This window comes from Oncorhynchus nerka, linkage group LG1 (assembly GCF_034236695.1).
Source record: "Oncorhynchus nerka isolate Pitt River linkage group LG1, Oner_Uvic_2.0, whole genome shotgun sequence".
Taxonomy (NCBI): domain Eukaryota; kingdom Metazoa; phylum Chordata; class Actinopteri; order Salmoniformes; family Salmonidae; genus Oncorhynchus; species Oncorhynchus nerka.
Genome location: NC_088396.1, coordinates 43178029 through 43198535, shown reverse-complemented (window position 1 = coordinate 43198535; position 20507 = coordinate 43178029). Strand labels below are relative to the sequence as shown.

General features: G+C 43.7%; 1 protein-coding gene across 1 annotated transcript in view; it reads left to right on the top strand.

The window, feature by feature from the left end:
* LOC115119027 (parathyroid hormone 2 receptor-like) overlaps positions 1 to 20507 on the top strand; it is a 117808-nt gene that overhangs the window by 14767 nt on the left and 82534 nt on the right. The window contains exons 3-6 of the mRNA XM_065017213.1: positions 2325 to 2424; positions 9043 to 9153; positions 9409 to 9536; positions 9742 to 9839. Coding sequence (XP_064873285.1) covers positions 2325 to 2424; positions 9043 to 9153; positions 9409 to 9536; positions 9742 to 9839 — 437 coding nt within the window. The remainder of the gene's footprint in view (positions 1 to 2324; positions 2425 to 9042; positions 9154 to 9408; positions 9537 to 9741; positions 9840 to 20507) is intronic.

The window sequence follows — 20507 nt, the reverse complement described above, 5'->3', positions numbered from 1 at the left end:
TCACCGGAAATGGTCTGGAGAAGAGAGGAGGGGATAGGGTCAAGCGGGCAGGTTGTTGGGCGGCCGGCCGTCACAAGACGCGAGATTTCATCTGGAGAGAGAGGGAGAAAGAGGTCAGAGCACAGGGTAGGGCAGTGTGAGCAGAACCAGCGGTGTCGTTTGACTTAGCAAACGAGGATCGGATGTCGTCGACCTTCTTTTCAAAATGGTTGACGAAGTCATCTGCAGAGAGGGAGGAGGGGGAGGAGGATTCAGGAGGGAGGAGAAGGTTGCAAAGAGCTTCCTAGGGTTAGAGGCAGATGCTTGGAATTTAGAGTGGTAGAAAGTGGCTTTAGCAGCAGAGAGAGAAGAGGAAAATGTAGAGAGGAGGGAGTGAAAGAATGTCAGGTCCGCAGGGAGGCGAGTTTTCCTCCATTTCCGCTCGGCTGCCCGGAGCCCTCTAAACAAATTAGAGAGATCGTTCTCCTTCCGAATTCTGCAAATATGGATAACCAAATACTTCAAGAGTAACTTTGAGGCCCCCTTTACACATCAAAAGAACAAATATTCATGACATGACCAGGTGACATTGTTAAATCCAGGAAACAGTATAAAGAAGGATTTTTAAACCTTAATCAAATGGAGATTGTGTATATGGGTGCCAGAGGGTGAACGGGCAAGACAAAGTAGAACTAATATCATTCCATTTAATCTGCTCATCAATTGAGGTTCTTGGTCCCCATGCTCCCCCATGCTCCCCTATGCTCCCCCATGCTCCCCCATGCTCCCCCATGCTTCCAGGCTCCCTTTTGGACAAGAGCTGTCCATCACAGCACACATTCACCTTCTCTCGTTTCCCTTTCTATTTGACGCTTCTAATGTATCTGTGTCTGTGCCTGGACTTAAAATGTTGAGGTTGTTAGCGTCTATAAGGTTGACCCCTAGTCAACGCCGTTCAATCAGTCAGGTGTATGTAATTCAGCCTGCCAGTGAAGGTCCATTCAGCTCCAGGCCTTGATGGACAAATATCAGTTACATTTTTCATCAATAGGTTTGCAATTCAAAGGAATACAGTACAGTACAGGTTATGCATGTGGACCATGTAATATTGAAATATATTGTTCTGCACAAGGACATGCACCGTCTAAATAGTGATTCACATGGCAACGTGAAGCACATTCATTATCTTACTTTGAAACGATATACAACCAGGAACTAAAATGTAAACGCTTTCACCTCCTTCCTGTACTTTAGACCACTTCAGGATTGCAGCAGGGCTTACACATAGACAGACTTAGAAGAGGATTGTTTTTCCATATGGGACAAATATAACAACATAATGAGCTAATAAAAAAAAATGTAAATGTCCTTTAAACAATGTTTCATATTTTGAGTGGGATTTGAAAGGGAAGCATTACTTCACCTGACATTACATTATTCTCCTCTTCCTCTTCCTCCTCCTCCTCCTAGTTCTCTGATCTCAACTTCTTCACCATAATGAACAGCATGTTTATTATCAACAGGAAGATAAGGGGGAAAGAAAAGCACAAACAACAACATCATTAAACTCTTCTGGTGAATCCTCATTAGGTAGTTCAATGTGCACTACTTACTTATTTTGCTAATCAGAGCTAAGAACTACAATAACACTCTATAGTCCATGAAGAAGACTATTTGAAGAGTGAGCGAACCATCTGAAAATAATTGCTTGCACTTCTGGCCTGCAGTCTGGAGTGCTGTGATGGGGAGTGCTGTGATGGGGAGTGCTGTTATGGGGAGTGCTGTGATGGGGAGTGCTGTTATGGGGAGTGCTGTGATGGGGAGTGCTGTTATGGGGAGTGCTGTGATGGGGAGTGCTGTTATGGGGAGTGCTGTTATGGGGAGTGCTGTGATGGGGAGTGCTGTTATGGGGAGTGCTGTTATGGGGAGTGCTGTGATGGGGAGTGCTGTGATGGGGAGTGCTGTGATGGGGAGTGCTGTTATGGGGAGTGCTGTGATGGGGAGTGCTGTGATGGGGAGTGCTGTGATGGGGAGTGCTGTGATGGGGAGTGCTGTTATGGGGAGTGCTGTTATGGGGAGTGCTGTTATGGGGAGTGCTGTGATGGGGAGTGCTGTGATGGGGAGTGCTGTTATGGGGAGTGCTGTGATGGGGAGTGCTGTTATGGGGAGTGCTGTTATGGGGAGTGCTGTTATGGGGAGTGCTGTGATGCAAAACAATTAGGTTGAGTTTTGACACAACAATTAGGTTGAGTTTTGACACAAGTGACTTCTACCAAGACACAATGTTGTTGTTTTGCTAAAATTCCTCATTAAGCTGTTAAACTCCCAATGCTTGTCGCCTGCAGGGTGGATCTGAGGAGAGCCTGACAGCAGAGGAGCAGATGTACATTCTTTATGACATTAAACTCCAGTGCCACCAGAATCTCTCCTCCCGCAACCCAGCCGGTAATACAACATCAAACATGCCCTAACATGCCCTATGTCTGTGACACTGTACTGCTTCCGCTACTGTATAGACAAACATACAGTAAGTAAGTATGAATTGCTGTTGATAAGAGCGTCTGCTAGATGACTTAAAATAATACGCCAGTGTTGCCAGAACATCTGGATCCACAAACCTACAGGTAATGACAACATAAAAACTGGCACCTCAGACATGTCATGATACTTGTTACTGTTATTGTTATCATTTCTGTTATCATTTCTTGAAACTGCACTGTCGGTTGGGGCTTGTAAGTAAGCATTTCACTGTAAGGTCTACCACCTGTTGTATTCGGCGCATGTGACTAATAAAATTTGATTTGATTTGACTCTTTGGTACTGCCTAAGATATAGCTAGGTAGACCTCTGTAAGTAGGCGTACAAGTGTGATAAACTTTCCTGAAGGTGTGAGGGGGACTCAGATCGCTTCTTGCATTTCAACACATTTTGTCATGAGGCTAAGAGAAAATGTTTGCTGTTTTATAGCTCATCAAATCAAATGTTATTTGTTACATGCGCCGAACAGGTGTAGACCTTCCTGTGAATACATACTTACAAGTCCTTAGCCAACAATGCAGTTAAAAAAAGATATCAGAAAATATTTTCTAAATAATATAAAGTAAAAAATAATATAAAGTAACACAAGAAAATAACAAAAATGAGGCTATATACAGGGGGTACCTGTACAGAGTCAATGTGGAGGCTATATACAGGGGGTACCGGTACAGAGTCAATGTGGAGGCTATATACAGGGGGTACCGGTACAGAGTCAATGTGGAGGCTATATACAGGGGGTACCGGTACAGAGTCAATGTGGAGGCTATATACAGGGGGTATATAGATCTCAACCCTATAGAAAATCTTTGGAGGGAGTTGAAAGTCCGTGTTGCCCAGCAACAGCCCCAAAACATCACTGCTCTAGAGGAGATCTGCATGGAGGAATGGGCCAAAATACCAGCAACAGTGTGTGAAAACCTTGTGAAGACTTACAGAAAACGTTTGACCTCTGTCATTGCCAACAAAGGGTATATAACAAAGTATTGAGATAAACTTTTGTTATTGACCAAATACTTATTTTCCACCATAATTTGCAAATAAATTCATAAAATATCCTACAATGTGATTTTCTGGATTTTCTTTCTCTCATTTTGTCTGTCATAGTTGAAATGTACCTATGATGAAAATTACAGGCCTCTCTCATCTTTTTAAGTGGGAGAACTTGCACAATTAGTGGCTGACTAAATACTTTTTTTGCCCCACTGTATATTAATGGGGGCCTGTTCAGCCCGCATTTTCCTGTAGTCCACGATCAGCTCCTTTGTCTTGCTCACATTGAGGGAGAGGTTGTTGTCCCTGGCACCATACTGGCAGGTCTCTGACCTTCTCCCTTTAGGCTGTCTCATCATTGTCAGTGATCAGGCCTACCACTGTGGTGTCGTCAGCAAACTTAATGATGGTGTTGGAGTCGTATTTGGGCACGCAGTCATAGGTGAACAGGGAGTCCAGGAGGAGACTGAACACACACCCCTGATGGGCCCCAGTGTTGAGGATCAGCGCTGCAGATGTGTTGTTACCTTCCCTCACCACCTGGGGGTGGCCTGTCAGGAAGTCCAGGAACAGTTGCAGAGGGAGGTGTTTAGTCCCAGGGTCCTTAGCTTAGTGATGAGCTTTTATGGGCACTATGTTGTTGAATGCTGAGCTGTAGTAAATGAACAACATTCTTACATATGTGTTCCTTTTGCCCAGGTGTTAAAGGGCAGTGTGGAGTGCGATTGAGATTGCCTCGTCTGTGGATCTGTTGGGGCGGAATGGGTCTAGGGTTTCTGGGATGATGGTGTTGATGTGAGCCACGACCAGCCTTTCAAAGCAATTCATGGCTACCAATGTGAGTGTTATGGGGTGGTAATCATTTAGGCAGGTTACCTTCGCTTCCTTGGTCACAGGGACTATGGTGGTCTGCTTGAAACATGTAGGTATTAGACTCGGTCAGGGAGAGGTTGAAAATGTCAGTGAAGACTCTTGCCAGTTGGTCCGTGCATGCTTTGAGTATATGTCCTGGTAATCCGCCTGGCCCGGCAGATTTGTGAATGTTCCCAAGCGGCGCAGTGATCTAAGGCACTGCATGTCAGTGCAAGTGGTGTCACTACATTCCCTGGTTGTAGTGCTGTATCACATCTGGCTGTGATTGGGAGTCCCATAAGGCAGCGCACAATTGGCCTAGTTTGCCCGGGTTTGGCCTGGGTAGGCCATAATTGTAAATAAGAATTTGTTCTTAACTGACTTGCCTAGTTAAATAAAGGTTAAAACAATTAAATGTTGACCTGTTTAAAGATCTTGCTCACATCGGCTATGGAGAGTGTGATCACAGAGTCGTCCGGAACAGCTGGTGCTGTCATGCATGCTTCAGTGTTGCTTGCCTAGAAGCAAGCATGAAAGGCATTTAGCTTTTCTGGTAGGCTAGCGTCACTGGACAGCTCTCGGCTGGGTTTCCCTTTGTAGTCTGTAATAGTTTTCAAGCCCTGCCACATCCGACGAGCGTTGGAGCCGGTGTAGTAGGATTTTATCTTAATCCTGTATTGACACCTTTCCTGTTTGATGGTTCGTCTGAGGGCATAGCGGGATTTCTTATAAGCGTTCGTATTAGTGTCCCGCTCCTTGAAAGTGTCAGCTCTTGCCTTTAGCTCAATGCAGATGTTGCCTGTAATCCATGGCTTCTGGTTGGGATATGTACGTATGGTCACTGTGGGGACGACGTCGGTGATGCACTTATTGATGAAGACGATGACTGAGGTGAAATACTCTTCAATGTCATTGGATGAATCCCAGAACATATTCCAGTCTGTGCTACCAAAACCTTCCTGTAGCGTAGCATCTGACCACTTCCGTATTGAGCGAGTCACTGGTACTTCCTGCTAAACATTTTACTTGTAAGCAGGAATCAGGCGGATAGAATTATGGTCAGATTTGCCAAATGGAGGGCGAGAGAGAGCGTTATATGCATCTCTGTGTGTGGAGTAAAGGTGGTCTAGAGTTTTTTTCCCTCTGGTTGCACATGTGAAAGCTGGTAGAAATGAGGTAAAATGGATTTAAGTTTCCCTGCATTAAATTCCCCGGCCACTAGGAGCGTCACTTCTGGATGAGCATTTTCTTGTTTGCTTATTGCCTTATACAGCTTGTTGAGTGTAGTCTTGGTGCCAGCATCGGTTTGTGGTGGTAAATAGATGGCTACAAATAGTATGTATGAGAACTCTCTTGGTAGATAGTGTGGTCTACAGCTGCACCATTGAGAGCATCACCACCTGGTGTGGCAACTGCTCAGCATCCAACCACAAGGCGCTACAGAGAGTCATGCGTATGGCCCAGTACATCGCTGAGGCCAAGATTCCTGCCATCCAGGATCTCTATACCAGATATGTCAAAGGAAGGCCCTAAAATGTGTTAAAGACTCAAGCCACCTGTGTCATTGACTGTTCTCTCTGCTACCGCATGACAAGTGGTACCGGAGTGACAAGTCTAGGTCCAAAACTTTCCTTAACAGCTTCTACCCCCAAGTCATAAAACTGCTGAACAATTAATCACATGGCCACCCGGACTATTTACATTGACACCCCCTCCTCCATTTGTTTTTACGCTGCTGCTACGCGCTGTCTATTACCTATGCATAGTCACTTTACCCATAACTACATGTACATATTTCTTCAATTACCTCGACTAACCTGTACCCCCACACATTGACACGGTACCGGTACCCCCTGTATATAGCCTCATTATTGTTATTTTATTGTGTTACTTTCTTTTTACATGAGTATATTTAGTAAATATTTTCTCAACAGTTATTTTTCTTAAAACTGAGTTGTTGGTTAAGGGCTTGTAAGTAAGCATTTCACAGTAAGGTTGTATTCGGCGCATGTGACGAATACCATTTTATTTGATTATGTTCCAGAATTAGAATACAAGTAAAGGACATAATAAATCAGTCTGCATATGCAAATTAGAGTGATGACAACGTAGTGAATGCGATTCGAATCACACAGATGACAGAGAATCCTTGCACTACGGTCTTAATCATGCCTGAGGGGAGGCATACTTCCTAGATGAAACCCACTGACCCTCAGCCTTAGCCCATCCCAATTCCTGCATCATCTTGGTCTTATTGCCTTGTTAATTTATCAGCACTCATTTCTGTAGCTTTGTGGGAGATTAAAGCTATAGAATGTTGCTTCCGGGGAACAACAAGGTGAGACTCTGAATGGTTTCCTGGCAGCCTCTAATGGGTTGACCTGGCAACCCAAAACTGTAGTTGGCACACCTTTGTCTGGCTGGCTGGAAAGGACATTTTGGATTGGTTTGACTCACTTTGACACACTTCCATGGATTCTCTGCTGATGACAGAACAGAACAAATAGATTCAGTTGACAACAGTTGACAGCTGCTAGAATGAAGATGATGTCACAATGTTATATTAAAAGTTATTCTTAGTGCATATTTAAAACAACAGATTTAAAAAAAAAACTCTCTCAGGAAACCAATACACGTTTCTTTGAATCTGTTCCTATGTTTTCAGAGGCCAGTGGATCAGGCAATTTAACACTTCTAAGAAATCAGTGTCAGTAGAGGACGTATCTCTGAACCCAAACTCTCCAAATGTACAATGTTTTATTATTCATTTGTCCTCCCCTCCCTTCCTCTGGCTTTTTACATTCACTCAGCCGAAGGTCATACTCAATTTTGTTTCATTAATGAGTGGTGAATCTGTGAGGTAATGAATGTAGACAAACACTATCCCGGTTTGGATCTAAGATGAGTCTCACCTTCACCTATGTATCAATGCCTGTCTGCTGGTGGGATGCAAGGGAAATTCATAGAGGAGCACTAGGTTCTCTTAAAGGCGTGCATGTCACTTCTGCTACTGTAAGGTCAAGGTGAAGAAGACATAGTATACTGGGAATAAATTATACATGCTTTGAATGTTTTGTAACCTAACCTCCCACAGACTCCATTAATTGGGATATTCACGTGATAATGCTCTCGAAGCCGGTGTTTGGAGGATATATTGGCACGAGTGTTGTCAGGCCCTGGACGAAGTCGACAGCCGGCAAACCGTGCCAGTATATCCTTCAAACACCGGCTTCGAGGGCATTATCACTTTTATACAACTGGTTAACAACATATTCAAATAATGATTTACATATTTTCATAAACTTTATTTTGCTTAATTTATTTTTACTATTTCATCCTTCCACAAGATATAGTCCCGACACAAATCTAGAGAGTCTCCCCAAGCCGGCTGATTGTTCGTTTTATCGATTCGGTTGCCAGAGATGTGACCCAGTAGTTTGTTGCAAATGATACATTGCCATACTAGCTGACAAAATTCTTATCCCTTGGTTGCTATCTAGCCAACTACGGCTAACTTACAGTCAAGGTCGAACAGTGCAGGCAGAATAACAACAAAGTAGCTGCATTTGCATTTGTTTAAGTTGTTTTCTAGTCACATTTATTTGGATACATCCATAACAATGAGCTAATGATATACTATTTCACTTGGCATAGAAAATGTGCTCACTTGTCAGGACACTGTTGTTTAGAGCAGAGGAGCTAGCCAACAACACAGCTAGCACAATCACTTCAAACTGAATCTGGAAAGAGGAGCTAGCCAACAACACAGCTAGCACAATCACTTCAAACTGAATCTGTAAAGAGGAGCTAGCCAACAACACAGCTAGCACAATCACTTCAAACTGAATCTGGAAAGAGGAGCTAGCCAACAACACAGCTAGCACAATCACTTCAAACTGAATCTGGAAAGAGGAGCTAGCCAACAACACAGCTAGCACAATCACTTCAAACTGAATCTGGAAAGAGGAGCTAGCCAACAACACAGCTAGCACAATCACTTCAAACTGAATCTGGAAAGACTGCAAACTTGCTGCATTTAGTTTCGTTTGACCTGTTTTCTACTACATTTCTTTGTATACTGTATATCAATCCAAATTAATCCGCTTTCATGATTTCGACTGACTGAGAAGGTTGCCTGCCTGTCTCCTCCTGAACACGTTCATTACTATGGGACAGCTGGAGATCGAATTTCAATATTGAAACAATGTTGAAAATGTTGGAGAGACAGACAGCAAGTGTTTCTACAAATCTCTGCTGTTGAATATCAAATGTTAGTCTAAAAGAAATGTGAGATAATGTCTAGATGAGATCAAGTTTATGAATTTGCCTGGATGGGCTGATGAGACAATGACAAGCGCAGTGAGATGAAATAGGTATTTTAACGTCATAGCTTTAGCCGGTGGTAACTTGTGGAATAGACACCGGCTGGAGTACAGTTTTAATCAATCAACATCCAGCATTAGACCCACCCGTTGTATAAAATCAATATAACTCATATGATCAAGCTATAAAATTATCCAAAGTGTACAATGCTGTATTCAAACGTCAATATAGTAGAACCTCAAAGTTAGGAACATTTCAGCTTTCGAACAACCTCCATTCCCAACGTGTTCCTACTGTATCTCTGAGGTCCTGCATCGGTCACACACTGTAGTTGAAAAGAGTGTTCTGCCTCTCCACTAGATGACCTCTGCCCCCCTGGTTGGGATGGCCTAATCTGCTGGCCACAGGGTTACCCAGGAGCTGTCACCAAGGTCCTCTGCCCCAGCTACATCTTCGACTTCAACCACAAAGGTAGATGACACCCCACTCTGCCTGCATGGCAGAACAGGTTCCAGGTTCCCCATAGAAATATAATTTGAACACAACATCTCTGTGTTGTTCCCCTTTACCTGTGTATGGGTGATACATAGCTAGTTTATATTAATACTTGAATTAATATAGTGACTTTAGAAATTTGAATTATGTACTGCCTCACTTGAGGTGCCAAGTGAAACCAAGTAAGCTACAGAGATACAGTATTTTGATTTGTTGATATATATATTACAGGTCATGCCTACAGGAAGTGTGACATCAATGGGTCGTGGGTGTTTGTGGAGAACCTGAACAGGACGTGGCCTAACTACTCAGAGTGTTTGGGCCCTGGGTTCTTGAAGCCAAGCAACGAGAGGGGGAAAGTGAGTACTGTTCTGTAGCTACTGCAGTGGCCTTATCCCCATGTATGCAGGAAACCCTACAATGCCACTGTATATATTGTATTGTCTTTTAGCAGATGGTTTTATCCAAAGCCAGTTATCCATAGAAGAACAATTCTCAGCAACAAAAGAATGATCCAATTAAGATCCTACATCTGTACCTACAGTACCTGTATCCTTCTCCCAGCAGGACTTCTTTGAGCGTCTGTATGTCATGTACACCGTAGGCTACGCTGTGTCCTTCAGCTCTCTACTAGTGGCTATCTTCATCATCGGATATTTTAGGTGAGTGTGTGTGTGTGTGTTTGTGTGTGTTTGTGTGGTTTGGTGACCAGAAGTCCCCACAAGGATAGTAATAAAAGGAACATTTGGACAAGTGGGGACATTTCCCCACAAGGAAGAAAGCTTTAGGGTTAGGGTCACAATTAGGGTTAGAATTAGGGTTTAGGTTAGGAGTTTGGGGTTAAGGTTAGGGTCAAGGCTAAGGGTCAAGGGTCAGGGAAAATAGGATTTTGAATGGGAATTTTTTGGGGGACCCGACAAGTATAGTAAAACAAACATGTGTGTGTGTGTTTACGCCTGTCTGTGTGCATACTTGCATGTGTGGATGCGCATGTCTTTCTGAAAGAGTGTGAGAGGCTTCCAGTAATAATCAATAGATGAAAACAGACAGAGGCCTAATGGGAGTTTGGCTCAGGCAAATGAGAACTAGGAAAGCCAGTGTGGAAATAGCAGTTTCCTGGCTGTGCACTGCAGAGTGTGAAAATACATTTGGCAACATGGAAATGCAGAGTAATCTGAAATGAAAGCAAATGAGTTGAAAAAAGCTCAAATACTCCAAACATTGAGAGGAGGGATATTAAAGTAAAGAATAAAGATTTTATGCATGGTCAAGAAGCCTTTTTAGATAGGGTTTCTGAGAAAGTGAGTATGTTTCAAGGCCAACAAACAATAAGCAAAATAGAAAGACCAGGCAGCAGTACTGGATAAGCTTTAGTCCGTTATTAAATTGTCTCATCAGGCATATTGAATGATGCAGATAGACGGGTTGGTTGTTTAGCAACAAAACCAAGTCTGATTAAACCAAGATTGAACTCTTTGGCCTGAATGCCAAGAGTCACGTCTGGAGGAAACCTGGCACCATCCCTACGGTGAGGCATGGTGGTGGTGGCATGTTTTTCAGCAGCAGGGACTGGGGAGACTAGTCAAGATCAAGGGAAAGATGAACGGAGCAAAGTACAGGGAGATCCTTGATGAAAACCTGCTCCAGAGCGCTAAGTACCTCAGACTGGGGGCGAAGATTCACCTCAAATAGGACAACAACCCTAAGCTCACAGCCAAGACAACATAGGAGTGGCTTGAAAATGCACTGTATTTTTCACCTCCAAATGTTTATTGAAGCATAAATACATTCGCACAATGAGCCCTTGTTGTCTCTCAAATATATTGTTGTAGTTCATTGTTATTGGTTATTGTCATTATTGTTATATAGTTATTGGTTAACTAGCCAGTTTTTTTTGTTGCCATATTAGCGTAGACATGACATCAGTCAAAACACCTCAAAACAAGATGTGGTATCAATAACAAGATACAACGAGCTGAAACGAGCCACCTATGATTCCCCACACTGCAGCTTCTTGTCATTGCTGCTAGGTATCTGACCGTTCAGAACCAGAAAACCGCATGCCTTCTGGCCACATCGAAGCGTGTGTATCATTTTAGTGATGTTGTCAGATAAATATGAAACTCTCTGGATGAACAGACTCAAGAGAAATACTATATAATGATAATAATATTAGTCATCGACTCTGTGCTTCAAAACAAGACCATGTTTACTCCTCCAGAAGTTGATGTTTTCTACCTCAAGTTCAAACCACCACAACATTCACTTCAATGTGCTCCTTAAGGGCAGGTCTTGTTGCCACTCCAAACAGAGAGAGGAAGCAGTGAGCACCCTCAAAGTATATATGTTACATTAGGAAGAGGAATTTTACTTAACTAGGCAAGTCAGTTAAGAACAAATTCTTATTTACAATGACGGTCTACACCACCCAAACCCAGATGACCCTGGGCCACTTGTGCACCGTCCTTTGAGACTCCCAATCACGGCCGGTTGTGATACAGCCTGGATTCGAACCAGGGTGTCAGTAGTGACACTTCAAGCACTGAAATGCAGTGCCTTAGACCTCTGTACCACTCAGGAGCCCAAGGAAATTTGGTCAAGTGCAGTTGAAGAATATTCATCTCCGATGTACTGGTGTTGTCAAATCTCTCTCTCCTCTTAAATCAAATCAATGTTCATTGGTCGCGTGTACAGTTTAGCAGATGCTATAGTGATTGCAGCAAAATGCTTATGTTACTAGTTCCTAACAATGCAGTGAAATGAAAAAGAAGTAGACAAATAATATATGTATTTTTTTACAAAAAACAATCTCGAAATGTCTGAACGAATCCAATTAACCCAAATAACGCTAACAGTAATCTAAATAAAATCCATTCGTATATACACCGGATTCATTTACACAAGATATACTACGAATGATATCTGCATTATTACCCTCCCTCTCTTGCTCTCTCTCTCTTTCTCCTCATTCCCTCTCTTCTTTTCGTCACATTCATTTACAAAGGACAGAATGCGCTCCAAATAAATTTGAGTCAAGATACTTTGAATATAACGTTGTGTACCATTTGTATACATGTATATATTTTTTTTTGCAAATGTTTAAATACCTCATACTCTGCACTTTTCTCTGCTGAGCAGGATGTTTCCAATTGTGGATGTTCTCAGATCAAGCATTATCATAGAGAGTCTGAAATAGCCCAGATTGAATGGGCTGTGCCCAACATGCAAAACTGGCTATTATGACCTCATTACAACCACAAGCTGCTTGTTATCTTTTCTATTGTATTGTAATTTTTACCCATGTTTACCAGCTATCTTACTGTTTTAGGCTACTTTTACACAGGCAGCTGAATTCTAATATTTTGACCTATTATTGGTCTTTTGCCAAATGAAATCAAATATTTTGCCAATAAGCTCATGTAACCCAATATTTCAAGCTGTGAAACCAGGACTAAGAAGAGGACTTCCTCACCTCTGTTTTGTTTGTGTGGGATTTCGTCAGCTAATGACCGCCACATGCTAATGAGCAAACCAAACAGCTAATTAGTAATTTATCTGTTTTCCTTTGTTACATGTGGCTGGTAATTAATACATGTTCATCGTTTATGCACCTTTTGTGCAGTTGCCTTTGTTATTACAATTAGGCCTGCTATGCTTGCTACCTTATGAGGTGTATTGTTTGTTTGCCACATGCCGTGTGCTTCGCTATGTAGCCACTGTTAGCCTGCTTTGGTCTTCCATGACACTTTCTACTACACCCCATTTATTGCCCTTACTTGTTAATCGCTGCTACAGTGTGTTAATGCAGAGCTTTATTCATTCATTGGCTTATCGAATTTACATATTATTATTGAATATTGTCTGTTATTATTTGTACTTTGTATCCCTTTAGCGAAACCAAACATACCTGTTACCTATCCTACATACCCAACCGGCTGGTTACTGAGTCATGTCACTGTTGAACACATCAAGACATCTAAATGACATGTTCTATGCGCTGCATCACCTTTCTCCTCTGAGTACATAAAGACTCTTAACTGAACTCCATCTCTGCCTCTGGTCCTGCTCTTATTGGAGTCCCACAGAAGATGAGCACCATCAATAAACTGTCACTCAGTTACAATGGTCCTTTGAGCCGGATGCAACACACCTACTGTGACATGGCGAGCAGCAAAGAAACACAGCAACATTCTCATCGTCAGATGATCCCATTCCAGGACGTGATCTCAGAAACCGATGGATACCGATATCATTACAATATAGACAACAACCTGTGGCAGCACATGGCTAACCTCTACAACCAGCATCCACATTTGACCTGAGTCCACAAGCAAGAGAGCAGGTGCAGAGTACCAGCACCATGGAGCCTGCAGCCCCCCCCTGACCAACTATCCCCTTTGCTCAGGTCCTCTGCCCCCACACTGCACAGGCGAAGAAAATTCACTACCCTCGACTACATTGAATCACGTGTAGGGAACCTAAGTGCCCTGACCACCGCCGTGGCCTCCCAACTCGGTGAGGCCGTATGGATCCATTCACCCGTATCAAGCCTGTTCAGTAAGGTCCAGGTCCCCACAGTTCTACCCCAACCTCCTCACAACACACACAGTACAATGAACTGTCACTATCCCACACCCAGCTCATGGATAGGCCAAATGACACTGCTGCCCACATTTCAGTCCCTCTACCGCTAACATAGTGACACGGAAAGCCGCTACAGAGGCCACCATGACCACGCAGACCTACACTGCCACAATCCCTGCCGCAGACAGTTGTTTCAAGTAGGCAGTCAGCCGAAAGTCTCTAAACGGCAGTATGGAGATGTGACCACGCACTCTGCCTTGATGCTGTTAACTCCACCAAACCAGCCATGGACTGGGGGGAACACCCGGAGCAACCAGATTTCCAAATACTTTGCCTTGCTCAGGCTGAGTCTGCATCACAACAGCCATTATCCACTGTTCCAGGCTATTCTGGTCTACCACCTGTTCAGACTCAGTCCACCGACCAACCCTCCATCAGCTGCTCTATCCTATTTAACTGACCAAACGTGGACTGCACCTGCCCAGCCAGGTTATCCTCCATGGACCTCTCCTCTCCAGCAGACTTATCAGCTGCCACCTGCTGCACCTCTCCGTCCAGCTCACCCGCCAGTACCTGCTGCACCTCTCCAACCAGCTCACCCCCCAGTACCTGCTGCTCCTCTCCAACCAGCTCACCCGCCAGTACCTGCTGCACCTCTCCAACCAGCTCACCCGCCAGTACCTGCTGCACCTCTCCAACCAGCTCACCCGCCAGTACCTGCTGCACCTCTCCAACCAGTTTACCTGCCTGGATCTGCTGCACCGTCAGCCTATTCACCAGCCTATCCGCTCCAGCAACCGCACCTGCAACCAGTACCTGTGTTAAGGCTTCCCAATCTAGTCCACAACAGTGAAGTGAGTTCGCAGACTTCAAGATGACACTGGACTACCTCTTGAATCCTCATATAGAACTCTCAGAACACTACAAGCACAGGGTCCTCATGCTTGAGCTCAAGCATGTCGACACTACCAGCAGACCTACACTGCAGCTATGCAGGCTTTGTAGATACGATACGGACAACCACACCAACTGGCACCTGATACTAGATGAGGCCAAGCTGATAGCTCAAGCATGTCGACACAACCAGCAGCCCTACACTGCAGCTATGCAGGCTTTGCAGATACGATACGGACAACCACACCAACTGGCACAGAGGGAGTTCACTGCGATCCTCAACGCCCCTAATGTTAGTGGAGATTCCAAGGCCTTCCAGAGCTTCGCCCTCAGAGTAGACCTCCTGGTAAGCCTGTTGAAATCCCTTGAAGGTCCCCAAGGCATGGAGCTGTTATGCACAGGCCACATAGACCGAGTGCTGCTCCCGAGGCAGGCACTACAGGGAAAGCTTTGTAAGGCACCTACCTGCAACCTGACAGACGTCTCTGACTGGCTCAAGACCAAGGCCGAAGCACAGCTGCTCTCCTCCAAGATGGCACAGCATCACCAAACAAAAAAGCCACAAAGCCCTCAAAGGGAACGACCATCCCCTCTAAGGCCAAAAAGTCAACCTGTCACCACCATTTAGCATTGCTCTGTCCAGTCCAGGTATAGAGACAGCCAGGTTGGCAATACTTCAAAAGTCCAGACATCCACTGTCTCAAGGAACCACTTCAAATGTCTGTGCCTCTTTTCCTACAGGGTCAAGAGCTATAATTCTCAGTGCACATAGAGTGTTGGACTAGTAACCGAAAGGTTGCAAGTTCAAATAAGCGAGCTGACAAGGTACAAATCTGTCATTCTGCCCCTGAACAGGCAGTTAACCCATTGTTCCTAAGCCGTCATTGAAAATAAGAATTTGTTCTTAACTGACTTGCCTAGTAAAATAAAAAATAAAAATAGTGAAGCAGACGCCAGAACAGAACGAAAAGCCGGATTGAAGACGGGAAGCTTTGACTGAAGTGTGGTCATAATAACCATGGGCCCAATGCACCCAGAGGAAGCCATGTGGAAAAGTACATCTCAACGTCCTTCAACATGTAGCCAAGCCGAGCCCCAGTGTCCTGTTTGTCACCCATCTAGACAGAATTTACCTTACTCACTCCAATCAGAACGAACGAGCACTGCTAAAGAGTGGACAGAAGTCCCTGAATACGTACACCATTTTAGATGACGGAGTAGAGCGGACAATCATCCTCCCCACAGTGGTTAGACACCTCGACCTCGAAGGCCAGGAGGAGTCATTAGCCCTACGGACAAATCGCCACGACGCTGCACATCTTACCGGTTCCTCAGTAGACTTCCAAGTACAGTGCGTTGCAAAGTATTCACCCCCTTGACATTTTTCAAATTTTGTTGCATTACAACCTGTCATTTAAATTGATTTTTATTTGAATTTCATGTAATGGACACAAAATAGTTCAAAATGGTGAAGTGAAAAAAAAAAAAACTTGTTTAAAAATTTAAATAAATTCAATAAAAATGGAAAAGTGATGCATTCATATGTTTTCACCCCCCTTTACTATGAAGCCCCTCAATAATATTTGGTGCAACCAATTACCTTCAGAAGTCACATAATTAGTTAAACAAAGTCCACCTGATCTGTCACATGATCTCAGTATACAGTTGAAGTTGGAAGTTTACAAACACTTAGGTTGGAGTCATTAAAACTCGTTTTGCAACCACTCCACTTAACAAACTGTAGTTTTGGCAAGTCGGTTAGGACATCTACTTTGTGCATGACACAAGTAATGTTTCCAACAATTGTTTTACAGACAGATTATTTCACTTATAATTCGCTGCATCACATTTCCAGTAGGTGAGAAGTTTACATTCACTAAGTTGACTGTGCCTTTAAACAGCTTGGAAAATTCCAGAAAATTATGTCATGGCTTTAGAAGCTTCTGATAGGTTATTTTACATCATTTGAGTCAAATGGAGGTTTACCTGTGGAAGTATTTCAAGGCCTACCTTCAATCTCAGTGCCTCTTTGCTTGACATCATGGGAAAATATAAAGAAATCAGCTAAGACCTCAGAAAAACAATTGTAGACCTCCACAAGTCTGGTTCATCCTTGGGAGCAATTTCCAAATGCCTGAAGGTACCACGTTCATCTGTACAAACAATAGTACTCAAGTATAAACACCATGGGACCACGCAGCCGTCATGCCGCTCAGGAAGGAGACACGTTCTGTCTCCTAGAGATGAACGTACTTTGGTCCGAAAAGTGCAAATCAATCCCAGAACAACAGCAAAGGACATTGTGAAGATGCTGGAGGAAACAGGTACAAAAGTATCCATATCCACAGTAAAACGAGTCCTATATTGACATAACCTGAAAGTCCGCTCTGCAAGAAGCCACTGCTCCAAAACCGCCATAAAAAAGCCAGACTACGGTTTGCAACTGCACATGGGGACAAAGACCGTACTTTTTGGAGAAATATCCTCTGGTCTGATGAAATAAAAACAGAACTGTTTGGCCATAATGACCATTGTTATGTTTGGAGGAAAAAGGGGGAGGTTTGCAAGCCGAAGAACACCATCCCAGCCGTGAAGCACGGGGGTAGCATCATGTTGTGGGCGTGCTTTGCTGCAGCATCTCAAGCAACATCTCAAGACATCAGTCAGGAAGTTAAAACTTGGTCGCAAATGGGTCTTCCAAGTGGACAATGACACCAAGCATACTTCCAAAGTTGTGGCAAAATGGCTTAAGGACAACAAAGTCAAGGTATTGGAGTGGCCATCACAAAGCCCTGACCTCAATCCCTTAGAAAGTGTGTGGGCAGAACTGAAAAAGCGTGTGCGAGCAAAGAGGCCTACAAACCTGACTCAGTTACACCAGCTCTGTCAGGAGGAATGGGGCAAAATTCACCCAACTTATTGTGGGAAGCTTGTGGAAGGCTACGTGAAATATTTGACCCAAGTTAAATAATTTAAAGGCAATGCTACCAAATTGTAATTGAGTGTGTGTAAACCTCTGACCCACTGGGAATGGGATGAAATAAATCATTCTCAATACTATTATTCTGACATTTCACATTCTTAAAATAAATGTATTTGGCTAAGGTGTTTGTAACATCCCTGTTTGCTTGTTATTTTGGCATTAATGTGTCACATATCAGTTTGCAAAATATGTAAAAAAACATCTGACACTGCTGAACATATAGCACTACCGCCAACGCTAAGATTTACCATTGCATGGTTAAGATAGAGCCCAGAGTCATAGGTATACTAAGAGATTTATGAAGCCATTTTAAAGACAGAATAACACAATACAAATTGAACAAGGGCTACTTACAGTATATGCAGGCGAAGGTGTTTTAGTGTATTCATTCGAGCCATATTGGATTCAGAATCAAATTGATTCACACCAACAGTCTTTATATGCATGCATGTTGTACACAATTCTGGAAAAACTTTCTTTCATTTACAAAATTCAAGTTTACAACTGATTTAACATCCTTTTTTAAAATAATTTTTATTTTATTTTCAGCCATATTGGATTTTGGATGCCATATTGGATTTGCGGCAAAATAGAAAGATCATTTGTGATTCCACCCTGACTTAATTGCAAGACTAGGGACTAAAGATACAAAATCCTTTTTAACCAGTTATGCATTAGGAGGTTCTTTAAAATGTCATTTCAATGTCTTGCTATTTGTTTGTGTATGTTGGGCAGACAATTGACTACTTGTATTCCACATTTTAGCAATATCAGAGCTTGCAATATTGGGTTACATGTATTGGGCTACATGACGAAACACAACCAGGGCTGTCTTAAAATGTTTGTGGCCTTGCCTATTAGCTTTGTCTGATGTGTAAGGCCAGTGCTTTAGCCCTGAGTACACTAGAGAGAGGGAGCACACAGGCTATTCCACAGCGTGGGAGAGGTCTCTTTATTAAGAGCCGTTTCCGAAGAATGAATAGACTCTTTCTCCGGTTAATGTATTAATGGAGCTTTTGAACAGAGCACACTCAGGGATTGACTCTACAGTCCCCAGAATCATTGAGAGTGGGTGGCTCGGAAAGAGTATCTTGACAACTTCAGAGTAAATCTGTAATGTTCTCCTCGTTTAGCCTAATAGTCCTCCAAGCTCAAATAACGGGCACTTAGCAGTTGTTTTTTAATAGATAATTAGATTTTCAGCACCACATTTTGGAACTAAGGAAATTTGATTCCCCTGGGCAAAGCATAACCAATTTGGTCTAATATCCAGCTAAATTGTGTGAGACTTCTGGAGACGGTTAGAGTCTATGAGAGCAGCCTGTCCTAGAGTCAATCCTCAAAGAAGGACACTAACATGCTGACCGGACCGCAAGCGTGCGTGCGGATTTTGTCCCCCCACACCAGATGCGATCAGGACACGCAGGTTGAAACGTCAAAGCAAACTCTGAACCAACTATATTAATTTGGGGACAGGTCGAAAAATATTAGACATTTATGACAATAGCTAGCTAGCTTGCTGATGCTAGCAAATTTTTATTGGGATATAATCACTGGGTTGTTATTTTACCTGAAATGCACAAGGTCCTCTACTCCGACAATTAATCCACATATAAAAGGGTAACGTTAAACCAAGTTAGTTTCTAGTAATCATTATACGCCGGGAGGCCTGGTTTGAGAAAACACGGAACAGAATTTGACATACTACGTAACATCCTGCACCAAAGTGGGCCACCAGTTTTTCTCAGTGAGGGAATGGATGGTGCGAGAAAAACCTGGATGTCTAGCGACAACAGCTGTATGTGCCCAGGTTAGCACCTTATCCCTGTGGGAACGTAGATGTGCGTGGGAGGACAACTCCAGGGTACGGGTTCCCTCTCTAGAGCCTGGCGGATGTCCACATCTACGTCCCAAACCACTGGACCCACAACTTGGGAGGATAGGATTATGGGTGCCCTCTGGAAAGGACCCTCTCCTGAATCGTAGATACGGGACAGGGCATCGGCCTTGATATTCTTAAAACCTGGGTGATAGGTCAGCTTGAAGTTGAACCTATTGAAGAAGAGGGCGCACCTGGCTTGACGCAGATTCAGTCTCTTCGCTGTCCGTATGTACTCAAAGTTCCGATGGTTGGTGAGGATGACGAATGGTTCCTTGGCGTCCTCGATCCAGTGTCTCCACTCCTCTAATTCCAACTTCACTGCCAAGATCTCCCGATTGCTGACGTCGTAATTCTTCTCTGTGGGGGGGCAGTTTTTTGGAGAAGAAAGCACAAGAATACATTTTTTAATGGGTCCCTCTGTTTTTGTGACAACTGCCACCACACCCACCTCTGATGCGTCTACCTCAACCACAAAAGGTAGCATGGGATCTGGGTGTTTTAGCAAGGGGGCGGAGGTGAAATTCTCCTTGAGGAGACGAAAGGCCTCGTCGTCTGCTGGAGACCAAACCAACCATTTGACTAGATGTTCAGGGAGTCTTATGGCTTGGGGTAGAAGTTGTTTAGAAGCCTCTTGGACCTAGACCAGACATTGTGCTGAACACTGTCTTCCACTCATCCCCCTCCCGGATGCAAATGAGATTGTAGGCACTCCACAGGTACAGTTTGGTGAAGAACCTGGCCCTGTGGAGCTGCTCGATGGCTGACGGCACCAGCGGGAGAGGGTACCGATACTTTGTGGTGATGTCATTGAGTCCTTGTTAATCGATACAAGGGCGTAATCCCTCTCCTTCTTGGCCATGAAGAAGAAACCAATTGTCATCCGACGTGGAACCACAGGGGACAGGGAAGCAGGTCCTCCGGAATTCAGGTGACCAGTCTGTGATTCTCACCCTCGACCATGAGATGGTAGGGTTATGGTGCTGAAGC